This window comes from Canis lupus, chromosome 33, assembly GCF_048164855.1.
Source record: "Canis lupus baileyi chromosome 33, mCanLup2.hap1, whole genome shotgun sequence".
Lineage (NCBI taxonomy): Eukaryota > Metazoa > Chordata > Mammalia > Carnivora > Canidae > Canis > Canis lupus.
This window is the reverse complement of record NC_132870.1, coordinates 8,484,616-8,501,298: the sequence shown is the minus strand read 5'-3', so window position 1 is coordinate 8,501,298 and position 16,683 is coordinate 8,484,616. Positions and strand designations below refer to the sequence as shown.

The 16,683-nt window shown below is 43.3% G+C and overlaps 1 protein-coding gene across 9 annotated transcripts in view; it reads left to right on the top strand.

Annotated features, from left to right (window-relative positions):
- Positions 1-16,460, top strand: part of WDFY3 (WD repeat and FYVE domain containing 3) — a 234,280-nt gene extending 217,820 nt beyond the window's left edge. For all 9 annotated transcript variants that reach the window (XM_072810775.1, XM_072810774.1, XM_072810770.1 and 6 more), the window contains 7 exons: positions 1,110-1,289; positions 4,483-4,665; positions 5,749-5,845; positions 8,008-8,331; positions 8,907-9,018; positions 9,377-9,574; positions 13,055-16,460. In XM_072810775.1, coding sequence (XP_072666876.1) covers positions 1,110-1,289; positions 4,483-4,665; positions 5,749-5,845; positions 8,008-8,331; positions 8,907-9,018; positions 9,377-9,574; positions 13,055-13,178 — 1,218 coding nt within the window. In that variant the 3' untranslated portion in view covers positions 13,179-16,460. The remainder of the gene's footprint in view (positions 1-1,109; positions 1,290-4,482; positions 4,666-5,748; positions 5,846-8,007; positions 8,332-8,906; positions 9,019-9,376; positions 9,575-13,054) is intronic.
- The last annotated feature ends 223 nt before the right edge of the window (positions 16,461-16,683 follow it).

The window sequence follows — 16,683 nt, the reverse complement described above, 5'->3', positions numbered from 1 at the left end:
TACTGTAGTTTGCTGATCCAGACTCTCTTACTTAACAATATTTTCAATTTAGAAAATAGGCTTTGAACCTAGTGTACCTGCCAGTAACCCCTCAGTAGAAGGCACTTACTTAAAAACAGCCTCCTGGGGTTTTTCCTAAGCATACAGAAGGGATTTATATAGGACAAAAAAACTATAAACCAACCCATTATTTATAAATAGTTAAACTGTCAGGAACTTTTAAGAGTAATCTGAATCTTCTTCTCTGAAATGCTTCTTCTCCCACATTACCATTTCCCAGTGTCCTGTTTCTCTTCATGTTCTAGCAAAAGACAAAAGGTTCCTATTCTAGTCTGAAGAAGGATCTCTTGGGCATAGATGTGTCCAGGTCAGTAACAGGAGCTCAGCACACTCGTCAGAACCACGCTTTTCCTTTATCTTGCTAGGACCATGTACCCTAACTATGCAGTCCTCACCGCATTTGTTTTTTAAAGATCCATCCAATTGTAGTTCCTCAGACTAACAGGAGACAGTAGCATAAAAGAATCAATGCAGAGTTTATTTTTTTTTTTTTTTTTTTCAATGCAGAGTTTAAATTGTATACTTTGAGGGCCATAATGGATGCATCTCCATGTAGAAACAGGATGAAGAAACCTAAGCTGTGTTGCAGCTTCCATTCCCCCTTCTAAGATTCTGGCCCAAGTCCAGGAAAGAAGTGATATAAAGATGAACGTTGGGGGATCCCTGGGTGGCTCAGCGGTTTAGTGCCTGCCTTCGGCCCGGGGCATGATCCTGGGTTCCCGGGATCGAGTCCCGCATCGAGCTCCCTGCATGGAGCCTGCTTCTCCCTCTGCCTGTGTCTCTGCCTCTCTCTGTGTGTCTCTCATGAATAAATAAATAAAATCTTAAAAAAAAAAAAAAAAGATGGAGGTTAGAGCCTCCAGAGCTCTCCAGACTTCTGTCTTCCCCTAGTAGGATGATACAAGGACTGTCAGCAAAAAAGGAAGACTTTCCAGATGCTGCTGCTCCCCACACACGCTCCTTTCATTCCTAGTGCATCCAGGACCTTCTGGAGCCCCTTGAAGTACAGTCACTGTGATCAGCCTGGTTTTTTCTGTTTTCCTTCATAGGCCTTACTTGGCCACACCGATACTGTCACCTGTGCCACAGCATCATTAGCCTATCACATAATCGTCAGCGGGTCCCGTGACCGAACCTGCATCATTTGGGATCTGAACAAACTATCATTCCTAACGCAGCTCCGAGGCCACCGAGCTCCAGTTTCTGCTCTTTGTATCAATGAACTAACAGTAAGTAGTCAGTTGTCCACTTGATTTATGGTTAGGAAGACAAGTATTTCTGGCTAATGTAAACAAAAAATGACTCTGAGTGTTTTCCAAGTTGATAGGCACTCATTTTATAAATGCTACTACAGGGACACCTGGGTGGCTCAGCAGTTGAGCGTCTGCCTTTGGCTCAGGGCATGATCCTGGAGTCTCTGGATGGAGTCCTGCATCGGGCTCCCTTCATGGAGCTTGCTTCTCCCTCTGCCTATGTCTTTGCCTGTCTCTCTCTGTGTCTCTCATGAATAAATAAAATCTTTAAAATAAAAATAAATGCTACTACATGTTCCTTGATTTATGCAAAAAGCGAATGGATATTAAAGTTTGTAACTCAGAAATAATTTTGTCTTAAAATCCATTCACTGCTGCATACTTTGATGAGCAAGATTTAGTTCAAAACAACATTCTAGACTAGCTTTTTTTAAAAACAAGGAATTTGTAGGATTTGTTAGGAATGTTAAAGTTGTGTTGACCTTTTTATGGAATATGTTCAGATAATTTATTATGTCAGGTGAAAGAGTAACATTTGGGTAACCAAATGAGCAGAATTGTTATAGAAACTATTTTCGAAGTTATCCCAAACTTACTGGAGGATATTATCTCTTCTCAAAAAATAAATATTTTATATGTAAATAAATACGTCAGCATAAAATAAATGCACTGGCCTAGAAGACCCCCACGGAGACTGAGCCCACCTAAGGTGGGGTGCAGAAAGTATAGTCCTTGCTAAGGTGTGTGGGAAAGCAGGGGAAACTAAGGGTGGGCATGCAAAGACTGAGGCCCCTTTGTCTGAGGGACAAGTTAGCACATTCATGGGTTGGTGATGCCCGCATATGCAAATCAGTCTTGCAAATAGACCAGAACTCCCCAGCCTCACTGCTTCTTAGCTGTATTCATTCCCTCCCTCATCCTTAGTACTGTCCCAGTGTCTTCTTGTGTGACACCATGTAGCCACACCATAGCATCACCCACACAGACAGCTTTTCTTTGGAGGGATGCAAAATCCTTAATTTCCACCAGAAGATACTAACTTATGCTTTTAGTCAGATACCTTGTAGTCAAAGAAGAAGAAAACAATTCAGTTGTAGTGAATGGCACATAGAGTGGCTGGTAATAGTAAGAGCAATCAGACCTGGCAATGAGTGGGGAGCATACAGGGATAAAAGAAGTCAAATTCATTTTTTGGTATATTTGAAAGGTTTAAGATGTTTTTAGAACAGCACCTTGGGTTGGTCCTGCAAACACTTGTACTGAAGAGCTTAATGAAAACCTCAATGCAACAGAATGGCTCTGATATGGCAGTGTTGCTCTGAATGAAATGCTAAAGGGCACTATTTTGAGGGCTTTGTTTTTGTGTTGTTCTTAACTTTAATACAGAGAATTTTATTTATAGTCAGTTGTTATTCAGGGAAGTTATTCTGCTACAGATTGCAGTTGTTATTGTGCAGTGGATTGCAGTAGTTGTAGCAAACACCACAGATGTGTTTGATTTTTCCCTTTTACGTGCTCTTGTAATCTCTTAATAACACATGAAAAGATTTCTATTTCTGTCGTATCTTTTGCAGCCAGTGTCAAGTCTGCGTGGCTTCAGTCTGCATTTTGGGCATAAGCGACCTTGCAGCTGCCCTTTAGCTCCTCTTATGCTTAGCCCTCACAGCCACAGGACCTGCTCTAATGCTCTCTAATTGAGGCACCCTGGAGTACTGGATGAGAGCCTCACACAGTGCACAGTGGAGCAGTAGCTTCTCATCTCTTGGAGAGACCGAGGCCATTAATTACAGCACAGCTGCTAATACTCATTGTCCGAGGTGGTTCAGTGGCTGAATCAGAGGTAGACATAGCACTACTTGGCCAAGTGTCTCTTTTGTTTGGGATTTGGTTTGGTTCTTGCCATCTTGGTAGAAGAAAGACAGAGGAAGGAAGAGAACAGTAGCAAGACTGACGCAGAGGGTGGTTTGGGAAGGCCCCAGGCCTCCTCATCATGCCACCCTTGGCTCTCCCTTCCCTTCTTTCTTGAGTCGAAGCCGCTGTTCAGCTTTTAGTTTCCTCCTGCTTTTGATGGCCATCTTCCTATTTCGATAGGTCCTCATGTACCTGTTGACTGTACTGAAATTCACCCGGTCATTTCTAAAGTCGGTGCCTGGCATTGTGACATCCAGGCTGTCTTAGGGATTAGGGAAGCAGCATGGTGTGGTCCATAAGCTTCGGGGCAGAGAGGACTGAGTTCAAATCTTTATCCTTTGACAATGGGCAGGTTGCTTAAGCTCTTTGCACCTGACTTTGATCCCTTCTTCAGGGGCGCTGGTAATCGCTAACCTGAGGCTGTTGAAAGGATAAAATGGAATGTCTGAAGTGTCCACCACACTAAGTGACACATAGTAGATGCTTCAGAAGCATCTTCATTCCTATAACAGGAATGAGTTGGATTCTCACCAGGTTGGGTGGAGCCCTACCTGGTAGAACTTAAGGGGAAAAGCCTATCCTTTTTCTGTCTTTGGAACTTACAAAAACCTGAGTTAACAGCTTAGAGAGTCAGTTTCCCAAGAAGTGACCTATATTCCAATTTTCTTCTTTTTTTTTCCTCATTCTCCTCCCCTTACTATGAATACAAATTGTAAAAAAGGTGCTACAGTGTTGTCAACATTTCATCTTCATTTATTGAGAAGAGAGATATAACTGTATCTGGACTGAAAGATTTCTTTTCTACCTTGTGGGGTTGGTGATTGGACTGATTTTGTAAAATTATGCAGAGGTGGATTCCTGCCTCTAAATGAAAGATATAAATAGGTTTTGTAAACAATGGGAGGCACAAGAGTAGGGCCTCACCTCCAGGCCGCTTTCCCACGAAGTCAAGCATGACCCAGTAGTATCCTGGTGCAGAAACTGACAGCGTGGAAGGGGGCTCTTGCCCTTCTTTCCGTCTGAGAACACCTGAGCCACAGCATCCACCAACCTGTGAATTCTTTAAGAGCTTCTCTGTTTGGAGTATATTTTTAGGTCCGCAAGCCCTGAATTCCAGGCTACCTCAGAAATCCCACATCACCCATCGAAGAACTTAAAAGGTTTTTTGAGAGCTAGGCCAAAGATCCACTTTGCTTCTGAAACCAGAATGTGATACGAAGGGAGCAAAGAGAGTGAAGAGGTTGTTTTACCTTCTCAGGGGGACATCGTGTCCTGTGCTGGCACGTATATCCATGTGTGGAGCATCAACGGGAACCCTATTGTGAGCGTGAACACATTCACAGGCAGGAGCCAGCAGATCGTCTGCTGCTGCGTGTCGGAGATGAATGAGTGGGACACACAGAATGTCATAGTAACGGGACACTCAGATGGCGTGGTCCGGGTAAGTTCTCTGTGAGGAAACACCCTAGGGGTTAGCTGCCCTGGTTTACCAGAAGCTCTTGGAGCTGTCCACGGTGGAGAGACCCCTGAACAGGTTGTAGTATTAGTGAGCCAGCTTTTGCTCAGATTCAGACAAGCCTCAGCAGCTGCATTCTCAGACACAAGCAACATCAGTGACTCGGCCCCTTTCCTTTCCACTACATCAACCTGTTAGTGCCAGTAACCACCAGACAGCTTGACCCAAGGCCACACAAACATGATTTCCCTGTCACAGTGGATGGCAAAAGTATTGGCTTTTCAGCCTCTTAGGTGGCTTCGTGGGGAAAACAGGCACTATCTCTTCTTTACAGAGAATCACAGAGCTGGAAACCACTTTCAGAGGACTCATGTTGTCCGATCCCTATCTAGAATCCTGGATAATTTCACCTAAGTCCTAGTTTATCCTTTTCATAGTTTTCTTTGTGTTGGGCTTCTGCAGAGAACAAAATCCACAGAGTCTTCCTTTACAGTGTTTTCAAATACTTGGGCTTTTCTCTCTCAGGAGATTTCCTTTGTGTTCTTTGTAAAAGCAGAGAGAGCAGATCACTGCAGCCCTGTAGTCAGTCACTAGCTGAGCGAACAATGAGGCAGTCAGCCCTGGCCACACCACAACCTGTGCCTTAGGCAACAGGCACCCCCCATGTCTGCTGGCTCCAGAGCAGTGTTCCAGATGACTCCACCCGAGGCATTTGGGGATCCCGCTTACTACATGCCTCCTTGGAGATCTAGAGTATATGTTAGTATGCACACAAGGCTCTCAGGTTTTTGTAGGAAATAAAAGTGTGCTCAGTTGAACCATGTTTTTCCAACCTTCTTGACCCTCATCCTTTTCCCTCCACCATGAAACACTCACCAATAACTCATGGAACCAAGTTCAGGAAGTGCTGTGTGTTCACAGTCCTCTCCCACATTTTTCAAGATAGAGGGAAATTTACACAATAATAAAAGATACCTGTTTAACCCCAAGAATTCGTCTTCATCCAGTAACATGTAAGTTGTTTCTTGAAGCTGCTTAACTTTTATTTTCATACTTATTTAAATTCAGTTTTGGAGAATGGAATTTTTGCAAGTTCCTGAAACACCAGCTCCTGAGCCTGTTGAAGTCCTAGAAATGCAGGAAGACTGTCCAGAAGCACAAATAGGTATTAAATACTCTCTAATTATTCCATGGTTTTCATATTTCTTTTGTTAGTTTAAAGTCACTATGGATCAACTTTCATCAAACAGCATAAACCAGTAGCCTAAGGCTGAGTGTAGCTGTCAGAGGCACGATTGCCACCGAACACGTGAGATTATGGGGCAGACACACAAAGATTTCTCCAGTTCATCAGGCAGTACTTGGTGTGCTAGCGTCTGTGGTTGGCTTCCTCATCCCATGGTAAATAGAGTTGCTAGCTTCCCGGAGGCTAGCAACCAAAGGCTTGGCCTTTCACTTCTGAAAATACAAGGAAATCTGGAGGGCACAGTGGTAGACAAATCAGATGGCCCTCAGTCCCACATCTGTTCTGCTCATCACTTAACAGGCTCAGTATAGATGACAGGGTGGCATCATGTTTGTGGAGGCCAACCAGAATCCCCACCATAGGTCTGCTGAAAAAGGGTTTTTGTTCAGACTGAAGCTTGGTGTTCTGTACTCTGTTACTTGTTCTTTATGAAACACTCTAAGGTTTTCCAGAGGAATACAGAGATGGGTGATTGCCATACAGAATGATTGGAAGCAGTGCCATAAACCCAGACTGAGATCTGCTTTGGGTTGCTAATCTCCAGAGACATTACCTCCTCGCCTTTGATTTAGAACAATTGGTACAATGGACTTGCCAGAGAGGAACAGGGTTTTAACTTTGACCTTCAGATTGTTTCTTCTTGTTGAGTTTTTGTACACTGAGAATTCTGCATGAGTTTGATGATATGAGAAGAAGGGCTTATTATCAGAAAGGCATAAATCACTTCTCCTTGTAAGCTGAAAATAGTTTCTACCTAAATCCAGTTCAGTTCAGTAAGTATTTGGGGGTTACCTGTTGTGTTAGACATTGAATTAAGCAGTCCGAGGAGAAGTCTCCTTTAACAAGGGTTTAAGTGAATAAAAGCAGAGGATGAGATCAATAATGAGGTAGAAGAGGTCACATTCAGGAAGGAAACATACTGGTGTGTCTTCTTTCCTCTTACCTATTCATATTGTGGACAGAGCTTGAAAGAAGTGGCAGTGTGGAGAGCAGCCCACAGGGAAGGGTTGACTTTGGACAGCACAGGAGTGGCAGGGCTCGAGGCAGTTGCCTGGATGAATAGGAAGGCAAGCCAGTGGTTTGCTGGAAACAAAAGCCATTTTTAAGACAGTTTGTCATTGAAGACCTTAAAGCTCATAGTCATAAGCCATTGAAATGAAAAAAAAAAAAAAATCGCCCAAATTAGCCAACTAGACTACTAGTGTCAGTACAAGGAATTTGTCCTGCTAAAAAAAATGTGTACTTATAGCGAGCTGGTGCTTGCACACTTGTTCTTGGCTTTCTGGTTTTTTCGATTCTATATATTTATTTCTTACAAATTTTTTCTATGTCAGACTCTTGCAGGAGAGTAGGGAGTTGGGTTGAGGCAATGCATAATAACAATGGGAAAAAGGAATAACCCCACATCAATAGATTACGCTTTCATCAATAATTGATTCATCTAGATTGTCATTTATACTGACTGCCAAATGGAAGGCACTGTGCTTGGGGCTGACCACTGTCTTATAGAAAGATTACCCAAAAGTAATATTTTGGGGTGAGAATTCCAATATGCAGGGCATACAGCTGTTGTTCAAGGAGTCCTGAAGAGTGAGAATTACTTTCTGCTGCAGGAACGGGGTAAGATTTGAGCAAAAGCACTATGCCCACTGTGCCTTGAGAGATGGGGTAGCAGGGTGTTGTAGGACCAGCAGCACGTGCAGCATTGGCCATGAGGGGGAACAGAATTTCGTGGAGAACAGAGTTGGCATGGGCCAGCTGAGCCATGGTAGGGAATGTGCAGCAGGCACTGAGAAATTCACAAAGGCAGGTTTTGGCCAGATTGCAGAGCATGAATGCCAACCTCAGGATTGTGGCCAAAGCATTCTTTGAACTCAGAAATTCCTTTTTTTTTTTTTTTTTTCCTTTTTGCTATTGTAATCTAGCTGAAAATTCTGGTGGTGTTGTTATTATTGTTATACTTAGCTTAAAATGCTATGTGTGTTGGGTCTTAACTGGTAGAGGGAAAATACCAGTGGGACAAAGCTGGGTCTAAGCATAACATGTGTGGGTGTTTTCTATTCTCCCCATGCATTACCCAGGGCAGGAAGCCCAGGACGAGGACAGCAGCGATTCAGAAGCAGATGAGCAGAGCACCAGCCAGGATCCCAAGGACGTGCCCAGTCAGCCCAGCAGCACCAGCCACAGGCCCCGGGCGGCCTCCTGCCGAGCAGCGGCTGTCTGGTGTACGGACAGTGGCTCAGATGACTCCAGGCGCTGGTCCGACCAACTCAGTCTGGATGAGAAGGACGGCTTCATATTTGTGAATTATTCAGAGGGCCAGACCAGAGCCCATCTGCAGGGTCCCCTTAACCACCCTCACCCCAGCCCCATTGAAGTGCGGAATTACAGCAGATTGAAGCCTGGTAACTTGAAATCTGGTGTCAGTGTCTTGCTCCTTGTGGGTGGTGTGTTGATGGAGTGAGGCTGTGGGCTCTAGTTCTCCCTACACCCGTCTCTGTGGCCTCAGGGACCCACAGAGAAGGCCTTTGAAATTTCTTATATAAAATGGACTTAGAGATCCTGTCCCACAATGGTTTGCTGTATGTTGGGCGTTTCTTAAAGACCTTCACCTCAACCCAAAAACTTCATTCTTTCACAAATCATGAAAGCTTTTGAAAACAAACAAGTTAAGTTACTGATTACAGAGAAATAAATGAAACCATATTTACAGGTAGCTTTGGCTCTCAGAGAGTTAGCGGCTAGGTTCTCAATTGGAGGCATTCTGTCTTCTTACACTGAACATGTCCCCGTCTCTGCATTTGTCTTTTCAAGTGGGGCGCTCTCTGACCGGGCCCACGAACAGCCTCACGATAGATTTCTCCCCCTTTAGCCCAGGCAGCGGCCGCTGCTCTGTTAGCACCCTAACTCTTGAGGGCACCCCCACCAGATGCCGGCTTTTCCCATTCAGAGTGTCATGTCTCACACTTTTGCACTGCAGGGTACCGGTGGGAACGGCAGCTGGTGTTCAGGAGCAAGCTAACTATGCACACGGCCTTTGATCGGAAGGACAACGCACACCCGGCCGAGATCACCGCCCTGGGTGTCTCCAAGTGAGTGCCAGACCTTGCCAGCTGCTCCCCCTCACTGAGTCATTGGCCTAGCTCGTGTCCACACGGCCTGGACCAGTTAGGGGAACACAGATTGCATTTGCAGTATCAGATGTTGCTCGAACAGACAAAGCACATAGATTTTAAAATCTCTGCTTTTCGAGGTGACGGCAAGGTTTGACCCAGAGAGTTGAGATGAAAGTGTAAATTCGGGCTCAGTTCTGTTTTGTCTCCCCAGACACACGACCCCCACCCCAGCAGGGCACAAACACCCGCAGAAAACCGGAGAACCGCAGGGGTGATCGTGCCTGTGCCGAGGCTTCCCCCCGGGTGACACCATGTCCTGTCATGTCCCCTGCAGGGATCACAGCAGGATCCTCGTTGGTGATAGCCGAGGACGCGTGTTCAGCTGGTCTGTGAGTGACCAGCCGGGCCGCTCCGCCGCTGACCACTGGGTGAAGGATGAAGGCGGGGACAGCTGTTCGGGCTGCTCTGTGCGGTTTTCCCTGACAGAACGACGGCACCATTGCAGGAACTGTGGCCAGCTCTTCTGCCAGAAGTAAGAGGGGACGTGAGCTCTTTGAGTTTCCGTGGGTCAGGCCCGGGGTGTTAATTCCCATTTGCTCTGGGGTCCCTGCCACAGCCTCACCCAGCCTTCCCTTCCTCTTTGTTCTCTTTCATCACAATTGTGAATAACCTGTGTCGCAGTTGTGGAAATGATGCTCACAGACACCTGGTCATCCGTGACTCAGGACGGGAGGGTGCTGCGGTGCCGTCGTACTTGCATGTTAAACGCTGTGCGGATGCTTGCCCTCGCGGTCACTGCCCTCCTGGCCTTCTACTTAGAGTGCGGGTCATCTCCATAAACAACACCATGTTACTGTTTCATGTTACATAAATACAGCATAACTGTCTATACCTTCTAGAACTTCCTTTTTTTTTGGCCTAACATGGTTTTTGAAATCCATTCATATAAATAACTAATATTTTCATTTTAACTGTTGTCATACATTTTTTGCATGAAGATATAAGAGTTTATCTGCTTCCCTTTTGATGGGCTCCTAGGGGACTTTTTCATTTGGTTAGTGCTCTGAACAGTGCTGCAGCACACACCCTTGGTATAAATGCCCTCCTAATACGTGAGCTGGAGTTTCCATAGAGGAGGGACCTCAGATTGGAACTGACAGATGATAAACATACTCGTGAGCTGCCCTAGATATTGCCAGATTGCTGTCCAAACCAGCAGTGCTGCTCGACATGACCTGCGGCAGGCTGTCCCCGTTCCTCGTACCTGGGATTGCCACACATTCTCACTTTCACCAGTGCAGGAGCCAGCACTACTTGGTGGTTGTAACGCGCAGCACTGCCGAGGTGGAACAGATTGGCGTGTGTTTGTTGGCTGTTTGAGTTTCCTCTTGGGGAACGTGGCCCATTTTCCTTTTAGGTTTGCTTGACTCCCCCCACCCCCCCACCTCCCCCCCACCGTCATACTTGAGAAGTTCTTTATTCTGGTTTCTAGTTGTCTTCTATATACATCTTGCAGATAGATACCTTCTCCAAGTCTGTGGTTTATGTTTTCACTTTATGTATGTTTTTTTCTGACAGACATGTTTTTAATGATGTAGTCACATTTATTACTTTTTGTGATTTTCTTTTTTCTGGCTTAAGAAATCTTTCCCTGTCCTGAGATCATTAAAGACAGCCTTTTTTCTTTCCTTTTACAACATTCAGGGTTTTGTTTTTCACGCTTAGGTCTTCAGGTCCAAATACACTTGGAATTTATTTGGTAGCATGGTGTGTGGTGAGGATCTTTTTTATTTTCCTTGTATGAGAAGTCAGTTGTCCCCTCACCATTGACTTGGATGCCATCTCATATGCTGGGATCCCCAACATGCATGTACAGTCCACACTTTTCATGGCAGACAATGGAAAGGGTCCCATAGGCAATGGTCTTCAGTGCTCACATTGCTTAACTATAGAGATACTTTCACAGAAAGCATGAACCATATAGTTGTTTTTCAGCCAGTTACTGTGGTCTTGCAGGCTTTGGCTTATTGAAAAAGGTGTGGTCCTTGGGTTTACAGTGACCAAATACGTCCTGGGTTACTGTCCATTATGTCATCTCAGGCAGGTTACTGACCCTCCCTGAGTCTATTTTTTTAACCTGTAAAATGAGGATAATGACACCTTCTCATAGAGGTGCTGAGTGAGAAAACAATGAAATCATGTGTGTGAATGTTATAAAACACCAAGTATAGGTCTTCAGTAAAAGATGTTATTATAGAATGGTAGTTTTGTTTTGTTTTGTTTTTGTTTTTCAGATTGATGTCTTAAACCATTTTCCTAGGAAATCTGATTCAAGATGAGGTAGCCAGAATGTTGGTGCCAGCCATTCCTTCTGGGACTTCCTGGAGGCTGGCAGAGGATTCTGTCTTTTGTTTCTGGGCTTTAAGAAGCCCACTCTACAAAACCTAGTAATCTAGTAATTTTGGGTAGTCAATACCCCTGTATATGCAGTGGCACATACAGTGTTCCTTGTAGTGTCTAATTTTCCAAATATTGTTTAAGGGTAGATAATTCTTTATCCGTTGCTATCAGATGTTAGTTGGAGGCTGTATTTGAAAAACCAACCAACCAGTGATTTATTATGATAGAGCAGACACAGAAGGAAGAGCTGTCTTGGCAGAGCACAGCATCACCCTGCCATTCTTTGTGCCCTTCAGTTGGTGAGAGTTTGTCAGCGCTTCCTCTTTTTTTTTTTTTTTTTTTTTTATAGTTTTCTTTTTAAGAGAGAGAGAGAGAATGTGAGCTGTGGGGAGGGATACAGAGAGAATCTTAAGCAGACTCCTCGCTGAGAATGGAGCCAGATGCAGGGCTCGATTCCATGACCCTGAGATCGTGACCTGAGCTGAAATCAAGAGTTGAACGTTTAACCAACGGAGCCACCCAGGCGCCCCTAGAGTTTGTCAGCACTCCTGAGGGTCCCTCAAAGTCCAAGAACAGCCCTATAAACCCCTTAGGCAGGCAACCCGGGTGGCTCAGAGATTTAGCCCCGCCTTCAGCCCAGGTCATGATCCTGGAGACCCGGGATCGAGTCCCATGTCAGGCTCCCTGCATGGAGCCTGCTTCTCCCTCTGCCTGTGTCTCGGCCTCTCTCTCTCTCTCTCTCTCTCTCTCTGTGTGTGTGTGTGTGTCTCTCATGAATAAATAAATGAAATAAAAAAAAAAGCCTCTTAGGCTAGTGACACTTTGTTTATTCTCTGGACACCTTTACTGGTACAATATTGGAGAAGATAGAATTTTCCATTTCAGTCTCATGAAAAGGCAAGTTTAAAGTGATTAAATGCCACATCCAAGGTCACACCCTGCTTTATTCCAGGAAGAGGAATACTTTTTAAAGAATTTGAGCACCTCTTAAAGTAGAGTCTACTTCACGGAAATCTATCAAAATAAACAGAAAATGAGACCATTTGGACCAGACAGAAAAGCCAAACTACTGTTCAAGAAATCACCGAGGAGTTAGATCAAACAGTGTTTAAAAGCCCAGAGGAACTTGATAGTGACCAAAGAAAGAGTCTTTTAAAACTAGTAGAAAATCTTCTGCTAAGAGAAAAAAGTTAAGCTCCAAATAGGCATTGGCATCCCTCCCAAGTTTCTAGGGCAGGAGGGCCAGGCCCGCATAGCTGTTCAGACTCTTGGCTTCATCCTGTAGGAAAATCTGGCCTTAATAAATTAATAAACCTGGCCTTAATAAATGTATTAATAAATAGTATACACCTAAATAAATATATAAAAATTAAAAAATAAAAATTCTGTCAAATAGATAGCTTGCCTCGATTTAATATTACTTTTCGTCACAGACTGAAACAACACGGTAGTGTTTGGGATCTTGGGTGAACCACACGACACAAACCAGCAGGTCTTTGGCATGACAGCGCAAGCTTTCTGCGGAGTTTTTCAGTTTGTGTTTCTCGGCCCAGTGGGCCCAGTGATCAAACGTGGAGGTGACCTGTAATACCTGATGTTGCCTTCCCTTCAGGTGCAGTCGGTTTCAGTCAGAAATCAAACGCTTGAAGATCTCCTCCCCGGTGCGTGTGTGTCAGAACTGTTACTACAACCTCCAGCACGAGAGGGGTTCAGAGGACGGGCCTCGGAATTGTTGAAGATCCCACAGGCTGGTGGCAGACTGCAGTCTGTAGACCCCCTTCCCGATTCCCCCGTCACGGCTCACAGCTCGGGAGGCATCGAAGCAAGTCTCCGTTTCTGCCTCTCTCCATACCGCGTGTTTGGAGCGTTGGATTCCGAGGGATCAGCGAAGAAGCGGGTGTAGAGTGCAGTCGGGGGGCGGACACCTTCCGGGGGAGCAGCGCCAGAAGAGCGGCAGGTGGTTCCCAGGAGCGACTTCTCCAGTATCCCACTCTCCCTGTTACCAGTAGCTTGTCTCCAAGAGAAAATCCTCACTTATTAACTGGCTTTTCTTGCGTCTCATTTTTATAGATCTACTCATCCTTATTTGGAAAAACCACCACCAACAAAACAAAAAGGCTTTTAGAAAATGGTTGTAAATCTGACTTCTTTGCAAGTAACTGTGTATATTGTAAATAGGTATAAAGGCCTTTTCTTTTCTAAATAAGGACTTAACTGTCTGTAACATGAGACTTCAAACTTAAACCACTAACTCAGTGAACTACTTACGGTTTGTCTGACACCTCTCACAAATTAATTATAAATATGTTTTTTAAATCCTCAAAGACATAATCTGTGGTCTTTTCTCCCCCCTTCCCAGCCCAGCCTGTGTGCCCAGTGTGCTTTCTTTCAAGTTGCCCACAGTATCTCCACTTAAACTAGGCTAGTAACCAAAACAATGTGGACCTTCTTTACTTTAGGAAACAGTGTGGGAGACTATGCGTCCTGCCACAAGATACCCTGCAAATAGCTGGGCGACTTAACACCTGGCTACGCGCCACCTCGGTGTTGTTCCAGTGTCCTAAGGCCCCTCATAAACTCATATCTGGACTGCCATGTGGCCACAGCGTCCCTTTTAGTGTTGCAGAGTGTGGCGGTCAGGTGATCGATGCGATGCAGGAGACAGCCCTGCCTCATCTAATGGAAATATACTTGCATGTAACCCACATTAGCTTCTCTTGCATAGAACATAATAAGTATGTGTCTTTGGGGACACTAATGTTCTACTATATCTTATTTTCAAAAAAGGGTAAAAAAATGAAAAAAGTGTACAGAATTAACATATAAATCTTGTAAAACTGGATCATGTCAGAACTGCTTATAATTAATCTTTACCATTTAATGCCATCTACCTGAAAACAGTGAGATTTATACTGTATCAATGTCTATTTTTTTGTTTTTGCTATGAATATAATTACAGTATTTTAATAATTAGTTATTTAATTTGTTCTACTAGTTGGATACAGAACACACAAATCTAGGGAGACTAAAGCTGGTTGGGGCTAAGAGAGAAGTTTAGTTTACAGAAAAAAGGCTTTGGTGGTGGGATTTTTTTTAAATGTGTGTTATGTACATATATATATATATACATATATATAAAAAAACAAATGAAACAATTAATCTAGATTTTAACATTTTCAGATATTTAGTGATAATATTATGAACAATTCTAAAAGCCCTGTGATTTGAAAAAAAGGAGAATTATTTATGGCCCAAGCAAGGAAGGACAGGCCTTCACGCCCTCATGGAGGTATCATACAAGGACAGCGGCTTTGGCTTTCCCAACTTTTCATCTTTAGGCCCTGGTGACAGGCACACTTATGCACTAAAATGCACATATATGCACATGCATTCAAAAATAGGCATTGGTACAATAGTAACCTTGTACCTAATGGGCTGAAACCAGCTTAAGAACAAATTTGTTCTTCCTGATAACTAGGTCTCCAAGAGAAATATAAAGGCTGCTTTAGTGCCTTATGCTCACTAAATTTAACCCTTTATTTACCTAGGTTTGAGCCTACAGTCTATTTATGATTACATATCAAAATTGATTAATACACCTCCATTTCTAAAAGTTCAAATACACTTGTTAATAAAAGGATTATTGGCATTAATACTTTAACTTGAAGAACAGTTGTGTTCTGTTTTCCTTCCTGTGTCTTAACTCCCCACCCCTCCCCCACCCCCACCCACCATCTTACTCCAATTCTAATAAATAATGCTGGATGTTCAACAGTGGCAGGAATTGTGCTATCACATAATCGTGGGCTTTGCCCTTGTCCGGCCCTATAGATGAGTTGTAGCAGTGTTATTCTACACTTTTTAAAAGAAGCGTCCTCCTTGTGTCTACGAACCATGTTTACCCCAAACCCAATAGCAGAGGTGTTCTTTAAAGACTTGAATATATGAATGTGTGTATGTAGTTACTTAAAGGCTATTCCTCTATGTAATATGAAGTTATATGGGATGAACACTTTTAAACTTTCCAACACAACTTCCATAACTAGAAGGTGGAAACCAAAACCCTCATGATAGTATTTCCTCTGGCAGCTGGTGCTGTGGGCAACTGTTTTATTCAGTGGGATTTCTTTTCTTTTTGCTTTCTAATGTAGAAATCACAAATCACTCACACATGCAAGTACACTCACATACATAAACTAATTGTTTCTCTGGATGTTTTTCTATGTTCCATGTAAATTTGTTTACCAACATATATTCTCAGCATGTACATCCACCTTTGTGTGGTCTGTATTCTTTCTCTGAGAGTACCTCACAGGGCTCCTGCCTGACCTTTGTAGTTCCTTTGTTCATTCATCCACTTATTCTAACATTTGTGTGTAGCGTGCGACCGTAATGTCATGCTTCCGAAGGGGAAAATAGCTGCCCATAGCAGCCATCCGTCTGGATAATAGCAAAACACTCTAGATAAGTTATTTTGCACTTTCTTATGTATAAAGTTGGTAGAAACTTATTTTTGCTTTGTATCATTTAAATACATTTTGTTTTGGTAAATGAACTGTGTATAAAATATTTATGCTGTTAAAACTGTTTTTAGAAAGTATTTTTAATTTCAGCAAGTTTGGTTACTTGTTGCATGACTATTAACACAGCTGACTTTTTGTGTCAGTGCAATGTATATTTTTTTTGTCCTGTTATTAACTTGTAAGCCCTAGTAATGGCCAATTATTTGTACAGCAACAGAAGTAAACTGAAGATACTGGCTAAGACTGGATTGATTGTGGACGTTTGTACTATACTGCAGAATCCAATATCTGTTCTTTGGTGGTTATGTAAAAGGCCTGAAGAATTACTATCTAGTGTGCAATCTGTGATAACTGAATGTTCATTGTATATCTGTCTCTGATGCAAAAAGGTAGAGTAACACAATTACAATACATGATTAAATGCAATAGTCCAGGTACTTTTTTTTTTTTTTCATTTCAAATAAATACCTACTATTTACCACCCAAAGAAAAAAAGTTGTTTTTAAGCCAGTTTATTCAGAGAAGGAAAAACAAAACAGAAGGCAAAAAGTTCCCTAAACTTTGTAGTTCTTTTCTAGCTGTGAATATACCTTCCAGAAGCTCCTGCTTAAAGAAATGTTGGCTGTTAGGGTCTGGTTCAAGCTCTTGTTTGATCCATCTTTAAATGCTTTCTGCATCAAGCTTCCCGGTCGTGCTGGCTTCCTGGGTTTGATGAGTG